General features: G+C 41.8%; 2 protein-coding genes and 1 long non-coding RNA gene across 3 annotated transcripts; 2 read left to right on the forward strand and 1 right to left on the reverse strand.

Annotated features, from left to right (window-relative positions):
- Window positions 1–489: 489 nt before the first annotated feature.
- LOC134186739 (histone H3) lies at window positions 490–949 on the reverse strand. The gene has a single exon (XM_062654770.1). The coding sequence runs from the start codon at window positions 947–949 to the stop codon at window positions 539–541; it is 411 nt and encodes a 136-aa protein (XP_062510754.1). The 3' UTR covers window positions 490–538.
- A 279-nt stretch (window positions 950–1,228) lies between these two features.
- On the forward strand, window positions 1,229–8,133 carry LOC134186801 (uncharacterized). Its single transcript, XR_009971003.1, has 4 exons — window positions 1,229–1,391; window positions 1,449–1,671; window positions 7,944–8,002; window positions 8,079–8,133. It is a non-coding gene; the product is annotated as an uncharacterized LOC134186801 (long non-coding RNA).
- Window positions 8,134–11,820: 3,687 nt separating this feature from the next.
- Window positions 11,821–16,373, forward strand: LOC134186800 (uncharacterized skeletal organic matrix protein 5-like). The gene is made up of 5 exons (XM_062654855.1): window positions 11,821–12,265; window positions 15,090–15,144; window positions 15,219–15,442; window positions 15,501–15,851; window positions 15,944–16,373. Exons 1-5 carry the CDS (start codon window positions 12,107–12,109, stop codon window positions 16,202–16,204), a joined length of 1,050 nt encoding a protein of 349 aa, XP_062510839.1. The 5' UTR covers window positions 11,821–12,106; the 3' UTR covers window positions 16,205–16,373.
- The last annotated feature ends 1,262 nt before the right edge of the window (window positions 16,374–17,635 follow it).

The following is a 17,635-nucleotide window of genomic DNA, read 5'->3' on the forward strand; positions in this document are numbered from 1 at the left end:
GTTCAGCTACACTTTACAAACGACAGCAGATACAGTAGCTTATGTTGCGATGATCATAAACTGGGTACATGCCTACGTGTTTACTCGATTTCATGACTCATGTACACACCAGCAGCACACGAAAACTATGTTACTTTGCAATCATCAATAGCAAGCGACGGAAGTAGCCGCGAAGGACGTGTGCACTTTCTTGCTTCATCTACTTAGGTTTATTACTAAAATTAATTAATTAATTAAATTTAACACTGGGTTTCTAAATTAATTAATCACGTGACCATAAATTTGCAATCTGTAAAGTACAGAATGCAAATTTACTTATTCCCGGGTAGGTACGTAGAACTAAAATCTAGATGCGTAGGACTCTCGATACTGTACACATCTGTACAAATACTGGGATGAAAAGCTACAATTTACCTTTTATTCACTACTTACTACTGCACTGTGTGAACGCAGTCAGTCGGTCCGACACTCTCTGATCAGTTTTGTGGCTTTTAAAAAAGCCGGTGTTGGTTGCCACGTGGGGCAACTGAGAGCCATTCTAGGCTCTCTCGCCGCGGATACGACGAGCAAGTTGAATGTCTTTGGGCATGATGGTCACCCGCTTTGCGTGAATAGCGCAAAGATTGGTGTCTTCAAAGAGACCTACTAGGTAGGCCTCGGCGGCTTCCTGCAGAGCCATAACTGCAGATGACTGAAATCTGAGATCAGTCTTGAAGTCCTGAGCGATTTCTCGGACAAGGCGTTGAAACGGTAGTTTGCGGATCAGCAGCTCAGTCGATTTCTGGTAACGTCGGATCTCACGGAGAGCCACAGTCCCGGGCCTGTAGCGATGAGGTTTCTTTACTCCGCCAGTGGCTGGAGCGCTTTTGCGAGCAGCCTTTGTGGCTAGCTGCTTTCGGGGAGCTTTTCCTCCTGTGGATTTGCGAGCTGTCTGCTTGGTACGAGCCATCACCAACTACCGGGATAAGATAACAAGAAGGCTTGAATGTGCTTTGAAATGCGCGCGTCGACTCTTTAGGTGTCAACATCTTGTGCTGTGATTGGACAACTGCTTCGATGCGTGATTGGTCCATATAATTCAACACACCTACTTCCGATCGTATTCGACTCAACAGCTTAGTTATTATACGGGATATCACTATGTGCTAGCTCGGATTGGACAATTGCTCTCGATACGTGATTGGCCAATGACTATTGTACACACCTACTTCCGATCCAATACGATCGCTGTTATACGGAATATCTTCGAATCTTGCTTTTTTGCTTCGTAGTCATGCAGGCGTACATGTATGGGTCGTGAATTGTTTTGCTTACGCACATTTACTACGTACCAGTCAATGCACAGCTGCAGTCATCGTAGAGGCACGAGGCAGAAACAACGCTGGCAGAACGTAAGCAAATGCAATGAGCTGAATAACTATGTTAATTGAATTAAGTCGGAATTTTAGACTGGACGTCGTGGGCGTGTCTCTCAGACATTTTTTGTTTTCAGGTGTGAAAACAGCTTGATCAAGAATTGTCAAGTGTTGCAGCTAAATTTGGAATAGCTCAGAGTCAGTTGATTCTAGGAGCAATTCTCACAAAGTACAAAAAGAGTCATCATGGTGAACAAAAAGAGTTGAGTAGAAATTGTGTGATACCACCACCACCACCACCAATTGAACAATATAGGTATAACTGTCTGTTCTGTATGTCTGTCTGTTTGTCAATGCATGTACACTCAAACTCCCCTTATCCGGATGCCTCATATCCGGGCATGTCCATCTACCGGGCACCCCCGTATTGCACAATTGCATCACGTGTATTGCGCTTGGTCCACATGCACGAGGTCGTGGCAAAGGTTGTGTAATCAAAAGTCCAGTACTAGTCCAGTTTCTTGTCGACAGATAGCCATACTTAGGTGCTAGTTTCTTATTTACAGCTTGTAAGACTTACCTGAAGATGTCTGAGACTAGACCAACGCAGACGCCTGCCCCGCAGAAGCGAAATGTGGGGGTGTTCTCAGATGTGGCCGTTTCTGAGTTATGGGCAGTGTCCGGTCCCAAGCTGCCCGGATAAGGGGAGTTTGAGTGTATTTCTATATAGACTCGTGTATCTAGTTTCGGATACCGTCTAGATTCAGACGCGAGGTTTTGGTCCAACGCAATTGTCTACGTATGAAATATAGGGCAACGTAGAGACATTAGGTAACTATCCTTGATCCATGACAATCAATGGATTTGGCTCATTCTAGCGAGAATGAGACTCGACTAAACCTCTACCAACCCCTACCTCTACACCCAGACAAATACCTGTAGTTTCGAATGGCCGCTTGTGTAGACCTACCAAGGCACAGACACAGGCCGAATCTATGTTGCAGTAGTGTAATGTCTTATCTTCCAAACAATTGTATGAACAGCATCGTCGTGTTTTGTTCGTAGCCGTGGTAGTCGTCAGAGTTGAGTGAATTAAGTCATGCCTTCTAGTTTCAGATACGCTAGATCGTCATTTTCCAAGCAAATTTAGACACTCAAGATTCTGAGCATAGAATCTCGACGTCTAGTGCTAAAATCAACTTTTGAGACATGCTTCTATGTACTTCTAGCCAATATGTCATTACTCTCTGCAGCGTAGAGATTGTACACTGCACTGTGCTGTTTGAACATCTAGGGAACAAAATTTCCCTATGTAGCAGTATCTTACTGGCCTGCTACACTATCTACAGTAAAAAAGGTTTGACTGAGTAGGGTAGGTATTCCCCTTTGCTAATGACTATCTAATTTCCTTTACTCGTGAGATGGTAGGATTAATTTGTTTCACTTTTTATAGAGCATTTGCTATAAAGCAAGCGTTCCTGACCTCTTTTACTTCAGTAACAAACAGGGGTAAATTGCGGCTGGTCTAGATTCAAACCTAGCCTCGGATCCCACCAATTACAAAAATTGGCTTAGACCAGCCGCATGTTACCCCTCGTTGTTCCTGAAGCAAAAGAGAGGTGAGGAACGCTTGTTTATACCAAATGTCCTATGAAAAGTGAAACAATTAATCCTATCATCTCATGAGAAAGGGAAATTAGATATCCAATAGCAGAGGGAATACCCTACTTTTGACTGGTGCAAGTTGAACCTTTCTTACTATAGATTGCATAGCAAGCCAGTAAGATACTGCTACATAGGGAAATTTTGTTCCCTAAATGTTTAAACGGCACCATACGATCTCTACTCTGCAGAGACTAGGAATTAATTGTCTAGAAATACGTAGAAACATGTCTTAAAAGTTGATTTTAGTACTAGATGTCAAGATTCTATGCTCAAACATCTTTACACAGTGTCTAAATTTGTTCGGTAAATGACAATCTAGTGTGTTCCGGGCATCCGAAACTAGAAGGCGTGACTTCACTCAGCTCTGACGACTACCGCGGCTACACACCAAACACAACAACGCTGTCCATACAACTGTTTGGAAGATAAGACATTAGGCTACTGCAACAAATAGATTCGGTTTGTGTCTGTGTTTTGGTAGCTCTGCACGAGAGGCCATCTGAAACTAAAGGTATTTGTCTTGGTCTAGAGGTAGGGCGTGATGGAGGTTTAGTCGAGTCTCATTCTTGCTAGAATGAGTCTAATCCATTGATTGGTACGAAGAATAGCTACCTAACGTCTCTACGTTGCCCTGTATTTCAAACTTAGACAATTGCGTAGAACCAAGATCTTGCATCTGAATCTAGATGGTATCCAAAACTAGATACGGGACTCTATTGCATATTGTTCCTTTCATCACACCAGGTATCCTCGATTCACCATCCATGCTATCATATGCATTATACAATGTCTTTGACCAAATGCAATGTCCTCGTCTTAAAATGTAATTGACTTTTCTCTGTTTTGTCCGATGCTTCTCTAAACCAATCTCCCATTCTATCTGTAACTGTGTTACTGATTCTTTGTTGTTCATCCCTAAGCCACGTCTAAAGCTTGGTTTACAATATGAAGCTGAGGACGCTCGAGAGAACGCTGGTGAAGATGTCGAGTGGGTGTCAAAATGCTGACACTAACGTTGTACCATTTATAATATCATTTGATGAGTGTCAGCGACAAGCCACTACGCGCATGCTCATCGTAATCGTATACCGTGAATACAAAAGTCTCGTTTTTTCAGTTCATCCGGTACCAAGTCGCAAAAATGCTTCCACATTTTTTGGCAGTCTGCTGCTAGGAACCCGGTTTTTTTCAATACGTTTTTCCAAGTGGTTTTCTTGCACCTTGCATCTATAAGCTACAGTGACTTGATCTGCCACAAGCAGCCGCCGTACCTATACGTATACACTTTCGATAAGTTTCTCTTCCATAGTTTACTTCCGGTTATTTCATTCCCGGATTTGATCTCTGATTTGTCGACAAAAGGCATGTGCTTTCGGTAGACGCTAGAGCACTTTCGGTTTGGACGCTAGAGTTGAACTTGGATCAACTCTTGCGTCGCCACCTCACATGAGGCGACATGCAAGTGTTTCAATATGACGTCTGCTAGAGCATAGTCACTAGCATTCTCGCCAGCGTCGCGAGCATCGTCAGCGTCGTATTGTAAACCAGGCTTAACTCATTTTCTGTAAGCCCTTTTTACCTGTTAATGATCGAAGCTTTTCCCGAGTGTCACATCTCACTTTCATAGACTAACACCAGATACAGCTGCAAATCCATAATCTGTTTTCATGACTCATCCGAAAGACAACATCTCCCATAGAATCTACGAGATTGATCTTCTACTGCACTCAAGTCACACGTATACAGTATTACTGATCCAAAAACCATTTCTAGTACCGTATTTCTGCGAATAGTGCCCCATGCTCAAATAATTCCCCATGGTGAGCTGTACGAAATAATAATGCCTCAAGCTCGATTAGTGCCCCACTGGGGTAATATTCAAACCCAGCTATATGCATGCACGTCCATCAATGTGCATGTACGGTTGAGATGAAATGAACACCCAGATAGAACCACTGAGTGATGAAGATTCAACCTTGACTACAGATCATGCAGTAATATGACTCAAGGGAAAGTGAATGTAGCCAAGGGGGTAACTGTGAGATTAGATTCGGTGTTTGTTTGTTTGTGTAGTGTACATGATGGTATGCTAAGGAACAATGAAACAGTCTCTGTGCTTGCAAAATAGTAATGGCCCATGCTCGAATTGTGCCCCATGTTTCAGAACTATGAAAAAAATAGTGCCCATGAGGCACTATCTGTGAAAATACGGTAGTTTTATTGCTTGTCCATATCACAACTACCTATTATTAGCAACAAAGAACTAAACAAGACCATGCAAATTTAGACAGCAGCTGGTAATAGCTGTCTACCAGACTCTAGCAGCACTTTACATCACTAGCCAAAGAGTGTTTCAGACAAAATATTCCTGTAAGCACAGTTGGAAGCAGTGTTCTTAGTTCACCAATAGGAACAACAAGTTAGGTCCAGTCAAAATGCAGCAAAGGCAGACCAGTATAGCCATTTGTGCTCTAAGATAAAAAGAGCTGGCTCAAAGACCCTCAGTGTTAGCTATGGCTGCTGTTACTCAGACATTGCCATGTACCAAAATTAATTAAACCGCCTGGCTAGGTCTGTCCTTCCAAATAGTTGTATGAAGCCACTTATGTCAGGGGTGTAGACAGCAAATAGTCTGGCCTTGTGTGCGGTAGTAGGCATAGTCTACTTAGCACTAGTGGTTGTAACCTGTTAGTCTACTGATGGTTAATTTGGCGGTGTAATGAAAGCAGGTGCAAGTGTTTCTTAATTAATTAATTAAACGAACAAAAGTACAAGACCAAAACCTGACACAAACGTGTACAAAAGAATTCGGTAATACGTGTAGCACATAAATTAGGTATAATCATCTATACTTAACCTGGAAGTTGATGCCATTCAACGTCTGGCAAAAGTACAATTTTTAATATTGGTAAGTCGGAGTGATACGTCTGTATATATTCATGATCACTTGACACAAACAACTTTTACAAGCATCAAGGGTTGATTTTGAACAGTTAATCACTGGTATGACAGCAGATGGAGTCAGGCTATCCTAAAACATAATATGATGAATTTGGTTTGACTGCAATACAAGAAACAACACGTGCTGTATTTTTGGCAGGATGGTCACATTCTTTAATTAAAAAGTCTCCCAGAAAGATTTCCTTACATGAAAGAAAGCACTACTGTCACTTTACAGTTTATTGCATGAACTTGTGGCAAGTCTACCTCTACAGTCCAGTATATACACAAAATCCAACTATATATACAGCTCTGGAAAAATAAGACCACCCTCCAAATTATGAATCACTGTCAGTTTTAACAGGTTGACTCTTACAGTTTAAGGTAAACTCATAAATATGTTCATATATCATGGTAATAACCGAAACTACACCAATATAGATGGCAATTTGTTAACAGAAGGTTCATCAAACTAAATCAACGTATAATAAACAGCAAACAACAAGAACTGGTATTAACAACTACTCAAATACAAAATCATTCAATAATTTTTGGCATAGCCCTTGTTTTTAATTACAGCTTGAATCCGACCAGGACGCTCTCCACCAGTCTCTCACATTGATCTTGAGTGATCTTTTCCCACTTCTAGCATAGAAAATCAAACAACTCTGCTTTGTTTGATGGTTTATGATTCATTTTATGTTATTCTACAAGTTTTCTATTGGGTTGATATCAGGAGATTGAGGAGGGCAAGTCAGGGTCCTAATGTTATTGTTCCCCATCCATGATTCTACAGATTTTGCTGTGTAGCATGGTGTATATTGTCCTGTTGAAATATCCATTCATTGGAGTTAGGGAATATCTGTGCTGATGAAAGTAGGTCTCTGTGGAGGACAACCCTGTACTTGTCTTGGTTCATGTGTCCTTTATAGAGTCGGATTTTGCAAGTTCCTGACTTACTGAAGCAACCCTATATCATCACCGATCCTCCGCCTTCCTGACTTACTGAAGCAACCCCATATCATCACTGATCCGCCATGCTTGACTGTTGCATTCCGGTTTATATTCTTCTCCTGACCTCCTGCGAACCATCAAATGACCTGGAGTAGGACAAAACTGGGAATTGGATTTGTCAGAGAATATTACTTTGCTCCAGTTGTCAACAGTCCAATCCTTGTGGTTCTTTGCAAACTTGAGTCTTTGCTTCTTTGGTTTCATTGGTGAATGACTTCTTTCTTGCCTTGTGGGATTCGGTTCTACCTCAAAAAGTCTGTTGCAGACAGTTCTGGCTAAACACCTAACATTGGACCCAGATTTCCACTCTTTCTGGAGCTCACTTGAAGTCAGTCGTATTAGAAAGAGACTTTTGGATTAGGTATTGGTCTATTCTGGGAATAGAGAGACGTTTCTCTGCCATGTCAAGGTTGCAGGTGCTCTGGTTGTTTCTCTCCTCACCTTTATCTGGTGAACAGCAGTTTTTGAAATCTTAAAGCTCAGAAGCAGTTAACCTGTTGTTTGCTGTAGCCTTCCTCAACAGTACCAGAATAGCCGCTTCTATTATGCTGCTTAACTGCTTTTTTGGCATAACGTTAGTTAAAAATGCAGCAGTCAACACTACTTTATAAGTCTACGAAACCAAATGTCAATTGTAGTGTTTTGAATTAACATAAAATCATACTTTGTAAAAATAGGAATTCAGCCAGTTTATGTCAATATAACATTGTGCTGAAATTTGGTTAATTTAATTTGTCCACATATTACTAAAAAAATTAAAGATAAACTGTGACAGATAATGATTATTACTTAATCTGATTTGTCAAACAACATAATATTATTGTGTTTTACTAAAATGCATGCCGTCTTATATTTTTTCCAGAGCTGTATATATATATATATATATATATATATATATATATATATATATATATATAAGAATTCTGGGGCATTTGGTTTGCCCTCTTCATTGACTTAACTGTGTGATAGATGTTGCAGATATTGAAAACCCTTTACTCCCCATCTTCCAAAGTGCTTGAAAACAAGGGGTATCATTCTCACAGATTCGTCGTCTTGTCTTTTTTCTCAATTGTACTTATTCCAATTTTTCTTTGTACCTCAAAGCCGCTGCCCCATTGGTGTACATAGAGTTGGGAAAGGTTTCAGCGCTCCAGGGGTGGGCAAGATATATCTAAGTCAATGGTAAATCTCGACTGTATGTCAAATACAACAATATTCGGCCTATCCTCATTGTTTATAGCAATGGCGTGGCTCTCTGCGGTGGTGTATGTGTAGACATCTCAAACAATTTGACCATAAAGACGCGATTGATTCATGAGACCAAACAGGGCTCTGTTCAGCTTGTAGGTTAGTAGATGGTATCCACTGTCGTCTATGTTCGATTCGCAATTGCCATTCTTCGCCCAATCAGGGAAAATGGGAAGACCAAGCCTCAGGAAGCCCACCAAGCGGTATTCACCAGAGTTAAGTGGAAGACTCGGAGAAGTGGGGATTGAAATGATCCAAGCACCGGCTCCCTTTCCCTTTAATGATCGAAGTCTGGCTGAGTCACAATCAGTGGAAGCCTCTTCTATCATACTGTCTAGCTCAAGTGCTGCTTGTCTGCAGTCGAGGTACTGTTGAATTTTTTTGTATTAGATAGGAATTCCGCTTTTGCCAGGAAGAAGGGACTTTGTAGGAGCATCACCAAGAGCCAGAACAATGAGTGATGAGAGTCTGGCAAACGTCTTTGAAATGAGGGAAGCGTCTCGGTAACTCCAGCACCGAGTGAGACAAAGAGGCAATGAATGCATTGGTTGATGAGTAAAAGTCATGCCAAAGACATCAAGCTTGATTGGAAGGCATACTTGCCTCCATGCCACATCAGATACAGAGTCAAATCCTAACAGGTGAGAGAAAGAGTCTTGTCTGAGAGTCATGTATAGTAGCTGCAGATTTGAGAACGTCTGGAGCAATCATCCAAGCCATGTGATTAAGCCTAAGTACATGACAAGACCTGAGGAGCCTGCTAGGTGGTACACTGAACGTCCTCAATCTCTTTCAGCTGATTGCTCAAGATAGATCCCGTAAGAGCAAAGTCACTGAGGATGAAAGCTGAAAATCGAGTTGACCTATTGGTATTCCAAGCGTCATGGTACCATTAGACTTGATAGGAATACCTAATGATTCTGGAATTTGTGCCAATGTGACAACATCTTTGCAATAGAGTTCACATTCGTTGCTTGCTATTGTTAGGCCAATTTCAGTGAAAGACTGCATCAGGCTGTTGAATGAAGCGACTAACTTTCTAGGTGGACCGAGCAAGAAGACATCGTCAATATATCCGTCTGTCTCTGTCTGTCTGTCTGTCTGTCTGTCTGTCTGTCTGTCTGTCTGTCTGTCTGTCCGTCCGTCCGTCCGTCCGTCTGTCTGTCTGTCTGTCTGTCAAAGGTATTATATTCTTCAAATGATTGAACATTACAGCGACGACAAGCTAACAAACATATACCAGGACTTAAAACAACTAAAACTAGAAACAGTCACAGTTCCAAATATAACACTACTGCAAACAACAAGAACAAAACAAAACAAAACAAAAGCTAAGGCTAAACTACACTAAGACGAACAACAGTATGTCAAGCAATCTTCCAGCACGACAAAGACATCTTGTGCTTGATTACGCGGCCTTGACACTGTTGCAATTGTACGCTGAATCTCTTTCTCCAATAGTCTAGGAACTAGGCAGTGTTGTGCCAACCAGCGCTGAACAGATCCATCCCGTGAACGCAAAGCAAGTGACTGAAGAAATTCCCACCCCTCCTCGCCCCATCTACCGAAATGTTCGAGTACAAGCAGCTTCAAGATAACTTGCTCATCATCTGGAAGCCTCTGACCCTTATATTTCAATTTCTTCTTCTCCTCTCTGCATTTCGCCGCTGCACCGTCAATTTAGCAGATGGTGGGAAGACCTCACCACTCCATGGGTGTGCCAGCGAGATATTCAGATCAATTCCCAGGCCAGATGATGGATTCAACGACACAATATCAGGGCTATCTTCAGAGTTGGAATATCAATGCCTAGGTTTCCTTCTGCATGGTAAGTGAAGCTCCCTGAGACAATCCGCCCAAACCTCTGCAATAGATTCATGGCACCAAATGGGCCCTCTGCCGAATTTACAAGACAAAAGATGATATCCAGTATCATCCAAGACAGCTCCACGTTTACATGATCTTAACCATTCGGATGAGCAAACCGGCAAACCTAACCTCAGCTTGCACGCCAAGCGATATACGCAAGAGTCAATTGCAAAGCATGCAGAGGAAGGAACCGCACTAATCCAGTCACCCGCACCTTTACCAGTTAGAGAACGAAAACGAGCAGCATCCCTATCAAAAGTGTGAAATATACACATATTTGCCATTACTCAAGGAAAGGAACACAAACCCTTTCTTAGTTCCTGTAGTTACTTCTGGTGCATGGTGAATTCTTTGGAGTTCCAGTTGGAAGTGACTCTTATGTCGAGTCTACAGTGAAACAAGACAGCTGCTGGAGGTATAAAGTCTTATGTTCTTAATTGCACACTTTGAAAGATCCTGGAAGTGCACTTCTACTGCATGCGGTACTGTCACGTTTCTATACTGAATTACTTAGCAGATGTGTGGTTTCTCCAGTTTTACATCAAGCAATTGTGATCAGCTACCATAAATACATATAAAGTTTGCAGCTATCGTGGGGTTGAGGCTTATCCTTGTTTTGTGTGACCTTCCTGCCAGAGCTATGATGTGTTGAATAAGAAATGACTATGGCCGTTGCGCTTGCTTATATTCTTTAACGTCATCCTTGAATCACTATGGGAGATGACTACTTGCATCGCTGTTGGCCTTACGACCCAACTGTACTTTCAAGTCATGAGAGCTTTCTTCGTGTCTGAAGCTGTACAGTTAAATGAACCAGTAAACATAAGACTTTATCACACATGAGGTCATTGATAACTTCACTTGTGTTCCAGGTGAATGGAGTGAATCCAATATGGCATCTCCTCTTCTGGCTACTAAAAAGGGTTTGATTTAGTGGATGGGGTACTGATTGATGATTACATGTATGTAGTGTGCCCTGGAATTACAAAAGTTTTCTAGAAAAATTCACCATCTTTTATTGGTGACAGGGTGAGTTTTGATTACAACTAAACTACCGGGTATCTTTATACGTACATCTCATTGCACAATATCTGTAGATTTTGCTGAGGACTGGCAATCTTGGACGGAGTGAGACTGAGTCCACAGTTGTATAGGGCCTGAGCAAAAGGTCCACAGTTATGTACGGCCTGAGCAAAAGTTGGCACTGACGAACTGACTCTAAAACGTTTCTTCTATATTGCTTATAATTTTATATTGCTAGCCTATATATATATATATATATATATATATATATATATATATATACGCTAGCTGATACACACCAAACAAGTATAATTGCTACTGGGTTACATATTAATTGGCTATGTATGCCAGGAACGGAAATTACCGTGAACCAATGCCATGTCAAACTAAACTTTTTCAAAAGTGCTGGGACTATGGCCCCATACAGCAGCTCTGTAGGCTCTGACAGGCCTGAGATACATCTTAGTTTAGAGATACGACATGCAAGCACAGATTGTCTTCTTCACCTGGTCAGTAGTCGCTTCCATTGACCAAGCAGTAGGTACAGTTATGCCCAACTAAAATGCCAGCTGCAAATATGCATATGTCTGACTCATGATCAGTAGTGGGATCATGGTTTTCTAGACTTCCCTGGCTGGGGTCACAAAAAAATTAAGATAAGCAGGGGTCATGGGTAGCATGTAGGATTTATCCTGTAAAGTGCCCGCTCTCCCGGCCAATTAAATAAAAATGACCGGCCCCTAGTAATTGGAAAGTGGAATGGCCCAAAGATGCACTGGACTCAGCAAACTTCCACTATTATGCGTATAGGAAATCAATCTACAACTGTATGCTTTTATAAATGTCAGCATGCATCTAATATACGCATGATGTTGGCATGCTTATATATAGTGGATATATGTCATGCATGCAGTGAATTGCTTGTTTCATTACATTTCGAGTAGTTGAGAAGGCAACATCGAGTCTGTAGTCAAGTTTATGACGGTGGGGGTATGAAGCATTCTAGACCGCTACCAGCTTGGAAAATATGCTCATTTGTTGCTGTGTCTAGAGACGACGTATTAAACATGCAACTGCTATTTTATTCGTTGAGCTTTTGCCTTCTGGTAATTGCACATACTACTTGGTCAATGGAAGCGACCACCAGCCAGGTGAAAAGACAATCTGTGCTTTAATGTCTGCATGGGTCTGTTGAATATAACTATCGTTGGCTGGTCAGTTTCGCGTTCTCATTCTATCCATGCATGCATGAAGCATAGAAGTGCATGGCACTATACCGTCCTCGTTCCGTTAGAATATTGTAAAAGTTTGCTCGACAAAGCGTCCACATGCACATGCAGCTCAGCACTTGCGTGTAATTAAACACAGCTTCGACTCTCGGTGCATCTCAATGACGCAGTAGACAAGTTGGGTGGATGTGATAAAAGGCAGAACATTACACCTAATTCTTTTATGTGGACACCTGTTACCTCATGCAAAGAAATTACTAAAATATAATACTAGAATGCTAAAACTACAATTAGACCCTAGGAATGTATACATGGACGTTAGCTAAACAAATATTCTAGATACTATTATTGTCTCCTGCATGCTGGGACGAATTGACCTTTCCCTAACAGTAAGGGCAAATTGAGTGAAAGACTGAACAATAACTGTAACAGGTGGTAGTCTCCAGATTCAGATGCTCCTTTACACACAAAGGTGCATTAGTAACATGAGCATGCACAATATTAATTACTTCAAGGATATCACTGGTAATTGAACAAACTATAATCTAGCATACTTATAACTGAAGCTGTGTTTTTCACCTCGCTTCCACAGCTGCTAGGTACCCTTTGAAGAGCTATGATCGACTTACCAATCTTGAAGCATTACAAATTTCTGACGTCATTTTTTCTGGGTGCACTATTTGTAAAATCTACTGAAAATCAGAACAAATGTTACCCCATACTGGACATAACTGTTGTTTCTGGTGGATGGCTCTAATGCTACAAGTTGATCATAGCTCTTCAAGGGTTCATCTAACAGCTGCAGAAGCGAGGTGAAAACACAGCTTCAGTTGTATAGTTGTTAATTGTAACATGCCCTGGTCCATAGATTTGGATGCTCCCGTGCACACAAAGGTGCTTTAGGACTGTAATTATTCTAATTATTTTTTCTATTATATATTTCTGATATATTTTTAAATATTGTCCATGTCAATAATACAGCAATTGCAGAAACTGTAAAAAAACTCAGAAACTTGCTACTCTATCATAAACCAGTTACTCAGTGAGGTGAACCTCACTGCTGATGATGTCAATTTCTTCTGCACGGAAGGGCCTGTGCTTTGCTGACCCGCTACCTCGGAGACATAAAATTTCTGAACGGATCAGACTGAACGATAGACGGCACTTGATGATTCTTATGGTCTCAGTGTAGGTCTTCTTTGTTTTGATTGATAGTAATTCAGCTATTCTCTTGTAAAAAATTGACGCTTCTTCCCCCATTCCACCAGTTGCTGCAAAAGCTAGGGGTGTGAAAGTTGCATTCTCTATCTCTCTCACACATTCACCATATTATTCTACACATTCGCTATAATTAATCTAATTGTAGCGCCTCTAAATAATAATTACCAATATAAATGGTTCTCCAATTAGAGTATAAAAATAATTATGGCTCCATAAGGCATCTCACTTAGAAGGGTGCTTAGTTAATTAGAGTCATACGGCTCATTGTAGAATGTTAAGGTACTAAAACCACTAGGAAAACATGTTAGGTGCACCCTAACCTGTGCTTTGCAAATCTTCAGAATATGATGTTCCTCAATTACCATCTAGAAACTGTTACAGGATACAGCAGTGAAGCCTGGTTCACAGTATTGACGCCGACGTTGACATCAATAATAGAAATGAATCCTATGCCAGCGTTGACGTCGGCGTCAACATCAAGGATGCTGCCAACGTCATTGAGGCAGTTTCTTTGAAGTGAGCGTGGGCGTCATATTGTGAACCAGGCTTGAGGCGCCATTTAGACAATCAATCAAGACCTATCATTACTTGTTTTGCAATGATTCTAATTAGTTAAGTGTCTATAAAAAAATAAGTTTGTTTCCAAAAGGCACTCTAATTAGAGTCTAATAAAAATAATTGCAACTCCAGATGGTTCTTCAGTAAGAGGGGTGCTTCAATTAGAATAGTTACCTTAGAAAGCACATATCCATAATATTACAATAGAGGCCACTGGTAATTGACCTTTAATTAATTAATTAAAATACTGAAGCTGTGTTTTCACCTCGCTTTCCCAGCTGCTATGAGTTCTGTGATCGACTTGTCTTGAATGAAGCATTAAGAATTTTGACATTATTTTTTCTAGCAGGACATAACTGTTTCTGGTTAGTTTATAGTTCCCATGTAACTGTATACAGTAAGTCAGAGAAAGGGTTGATTTCACGTTAGCAGTTGCAGACAGGACAGGTAGGTTTCTGCTGTCTATTTCCAAAAATTGAAGTTAGAAACTAGACGGTTCCGGTAAAAATGCTCCGTGATATTGATTGACGGTTTGTTTGTTGTCTGTGGTTGCCATGTTATGTGTGCACCACCAAACATAATGATACTGTTTCATGATTGGACCACACGAGGGGGTTGACACATTCACAGGCACAAGCAGACATACTGCAGTATCACACACACACACGCGCGCGCGCGCGCGCTGGAAATGATTTCCTGGTTACGTGACTTTTGTGAGGCTCATAGCTGAAAATTAGACTTAGATCCATAAACCTCCAGTGTGTGTGTGTGTGTGTGTGTGTGTGTGTGTGTGTGTGTGTGTGTGTGTGTGTGTGTGTGTGTGTGTTACCATGAGTTTTCTTGGCATACTGAATGTTTAGCATTAGCTATTTATATTCTTGTTGTCTAGCTAGCTAGAGGAAGGCTGCCCCCCCCCGCATTAAGGCACTAACCGCATTCTGTCAAATTACAGTATATCTTTTTCTAGGAATGTCAATGTCCTTTGAATCTTGCAACAATTTCCTGCAGCTCTAAAACAGAAGGTCTATACTCCAAACATGTCGACACAATGTGTCCTTTGGCAAACGCACACTAATTAATTATTCTCTAATTGTAGGAGCTGTGCGTTACACCAATGCCAAAAAAGTTCTTGAGTTTTGCAGTAAACTGCAGTGGCACCCCGTTTCCAGTTCGATACCAAAACCACCACCAAATCCGGTATCTCCACTAGGCTCGCAACAATATCCGGGACTCAGTTGTAAGGCTATTGCCGGTGGCAATCGCTTGGCGAAAAATGGTGTCTTCTGGATCAAGCCCAATTCTACGCAGAATGCATTCAAAGTAAAACAGTCAATTATCTAGGGATTTCGTGTTATTTGAATTGCACATGCGTGAATAGGCTTACTGTGACATTCAAGCAGGAGGATGGACACTGATTATCAAAATGAACGGAGGGAAGAACACTTTCAAATATGACAGCTACCTGTGGACAAGCAAACAGCCATTCAACCACAATCGGTGGGGACTCGACTATCAAGAGGCAAAATATCCCGGATACTGGACTTTGCCATTTCGAGAAGTCCGTCTGGGCATGCGTCGTCACTACACATTGAGATGGATAAATTTTCCGTACTCCGGCAACTCCCTTCACAGCGTTATTGCATATGGGCAGGAAAGACGGGTCAACATAGGGCGTTACAAATGGCAGAGCTTGCTGAGTGGCTCGTCTCTACAGAATAATTGTTGCAAGGTACCATTAACTTTTTAGATACTTGATAATTAATAGCGTCACGTGACCTTGCAAAAGGTAGCAAAATATAGACATCTGGGTATTGATTATAGGAAGGGTTCAATATTAAAGGAAGCTGGGCACATGTTAGAGTGAGGATTGGAATTGTCGGCAACAATGAGTATGACTGCAACTCTGTGGATTCCTTCATTGGATTTGGTGGGCAAGTGTCACCAAGTGACAAACGTGGGATCAACACGTGTGGAAATATTGTGCAATGTTGTGGCCGGTGCGCAATCTCCATGCCATGGGCTACATCTTTGTTCGTTGATTCAAAGACGGTCAACAGATGCTTGCAAAATTGTTGTTGGTAGTGAAGTTTGCTGGAGTGTCTCTAGATAGAAGGTTGCTGTTTGTACTTGTAGCAACTGCTGCCATGGTGTTGTGTGCATGATGGCTGTATGTGTGTAGCCATGCAGTTAGCATTGATCAAAACACGTTTCTCTTGCTGCAGACTTTGCAAGTCTGTCAGTGGATTGATTATGTATTTGCACGAATGCACGCGTGTGCGCGCGCGCGCGTACACACACACACACACACACACACACACCTCAGTCGATGTAGAGGCACAAGAACACAAGCCAGAAGTAAGCAAATATAATGAGCTGATTTATTATAATAATTTAATTAAGTTAGAATTTTAGCTAGAAGTGACTGGACGTCATTGGCGTGTTTCTCATTATTCTTTCTGTTTCAAGAGTGAAACAGCTTGGTCAAGAATTCAACCAAGTGAATGAGATTCGGTCTTTTGAATAGCGGTAGCTCCAAGGGTCACTTGATTCTTTGAGCTATTCTTACGTGGTGAACAAAGAGTACGTTGACTGTAGAGATCCCAAAATGTGTGGCAACTACTGTAGCATGCACCGAGCGGATAGTCAGATCTGGGGCGCGTTCAATTGGGCTCTTCCAGCCTCTTCCAAGTGCACGCCCTCTTCCAACTTCTACAGCTCTGCCGCTATGGTCGGAAGAGCCAACTCTACCAACTCTGCTACTGGCTGTAAGAGCACACACCTATTCCAGCGCTGTGCTGGAAGAAGTTGGAAGAGGGGCATGCTCTTCCAGAAGGCCCAGAACTTGACAACATCCGGGACTTACTGTCTGCACACACCCATACACTGACTACTAAAATACATCTCAATCTCCTAGTGAGGAATCATCTGGCAGTTTTACTAAAATGTCAACTCAACACAACCCCTGCTACTCTACTCAGGGTACACTGTAATATCAGTGTCACTAGCCTAGACGCTACTTCGCCTTACCTGGTGGAGTAACGGGCTCGATTTTACCTAGAGTTCACCTGACCAGAAACGAAGTTGCCACAGTAATCACTGCGAAGATCTTCGCTTCATGGTGGTAACTTCGTTCCCGATTCATGTAAACCCTACATAATCGCATGTAAGCCACGAACACAGCTGTCAATCACAGACTTCCGACATGACCAGTTATGGTAAGACATACATGTACTATCAATTATCGCGCCGAAGTAGCGTCGTCTGGCGTCGAGGCTACTGCGGCCGCATGCATAGGTAACACATACAACTCCATGAACGTAGTAGGTCACTACTGTACTCAGTGTGTGAATGTATTCAGCATAGTCTGACACTCTCTGATCAGTTTTGTGGCTTTTAAAAAAGCCGGTGTGTTGGTCGCCGCGAGGGCTACATGTACCTCTTTCAGCGGCGAGGAAGCGCTACCTTGCGGGTGTGAGTAGTCGATGTTGTCTGAGTTACACGGACAGTCACAGT

Source organism: Corticium candelabrum, chromosome 11, assembly GCF_963422355.1.
Source record: "Corticium candelabrum chromosome 11, ooCorCand1.1, whole genome shotgun sequence".
NCBI classification, from domain to species: Eukaryota; Metazoa; Porifera; class Homoscleromorpha; order Homosclerophorida; family Plakinidae; genus Corticium; species Corticium candelabrum.

What these genes read in the sequence shown, in the direction of transcription:
- LOC134186739 (XM_062654770.1), bottom strand. Translation starts at nt 949, where the DNA reads ATGGCTCGTACCAAGCAGACAGCTCGCAAATCCACAGGAGGAAAAGCT.
- LOC134186800 (XM_062654855.1), top strand. Translation starts at nt 12,107, where the DNA reads ATGAAGCATTCTAGACCGCTACCAGCTTGGAAAATATGCTCATTTGTT. An exon ending in TGGAAGCGACCACCAGCCAG is followed by an intron (nt 12,266 to 15,089) that starts GTGAAAAGACAA and finishes ATCTTTTTCTAG; the next exon opens with GAATGTCAATGTCCTTTGAA. An exon ending in CTACGCAGAATGCATTCAAA is followed by an intron (nt 15,443 to 15,500) that starts GTAAAACAGTCA and finishes ATGCGTGAATAG; the next exon opens with GCTTACTGTGACATTCAAGC.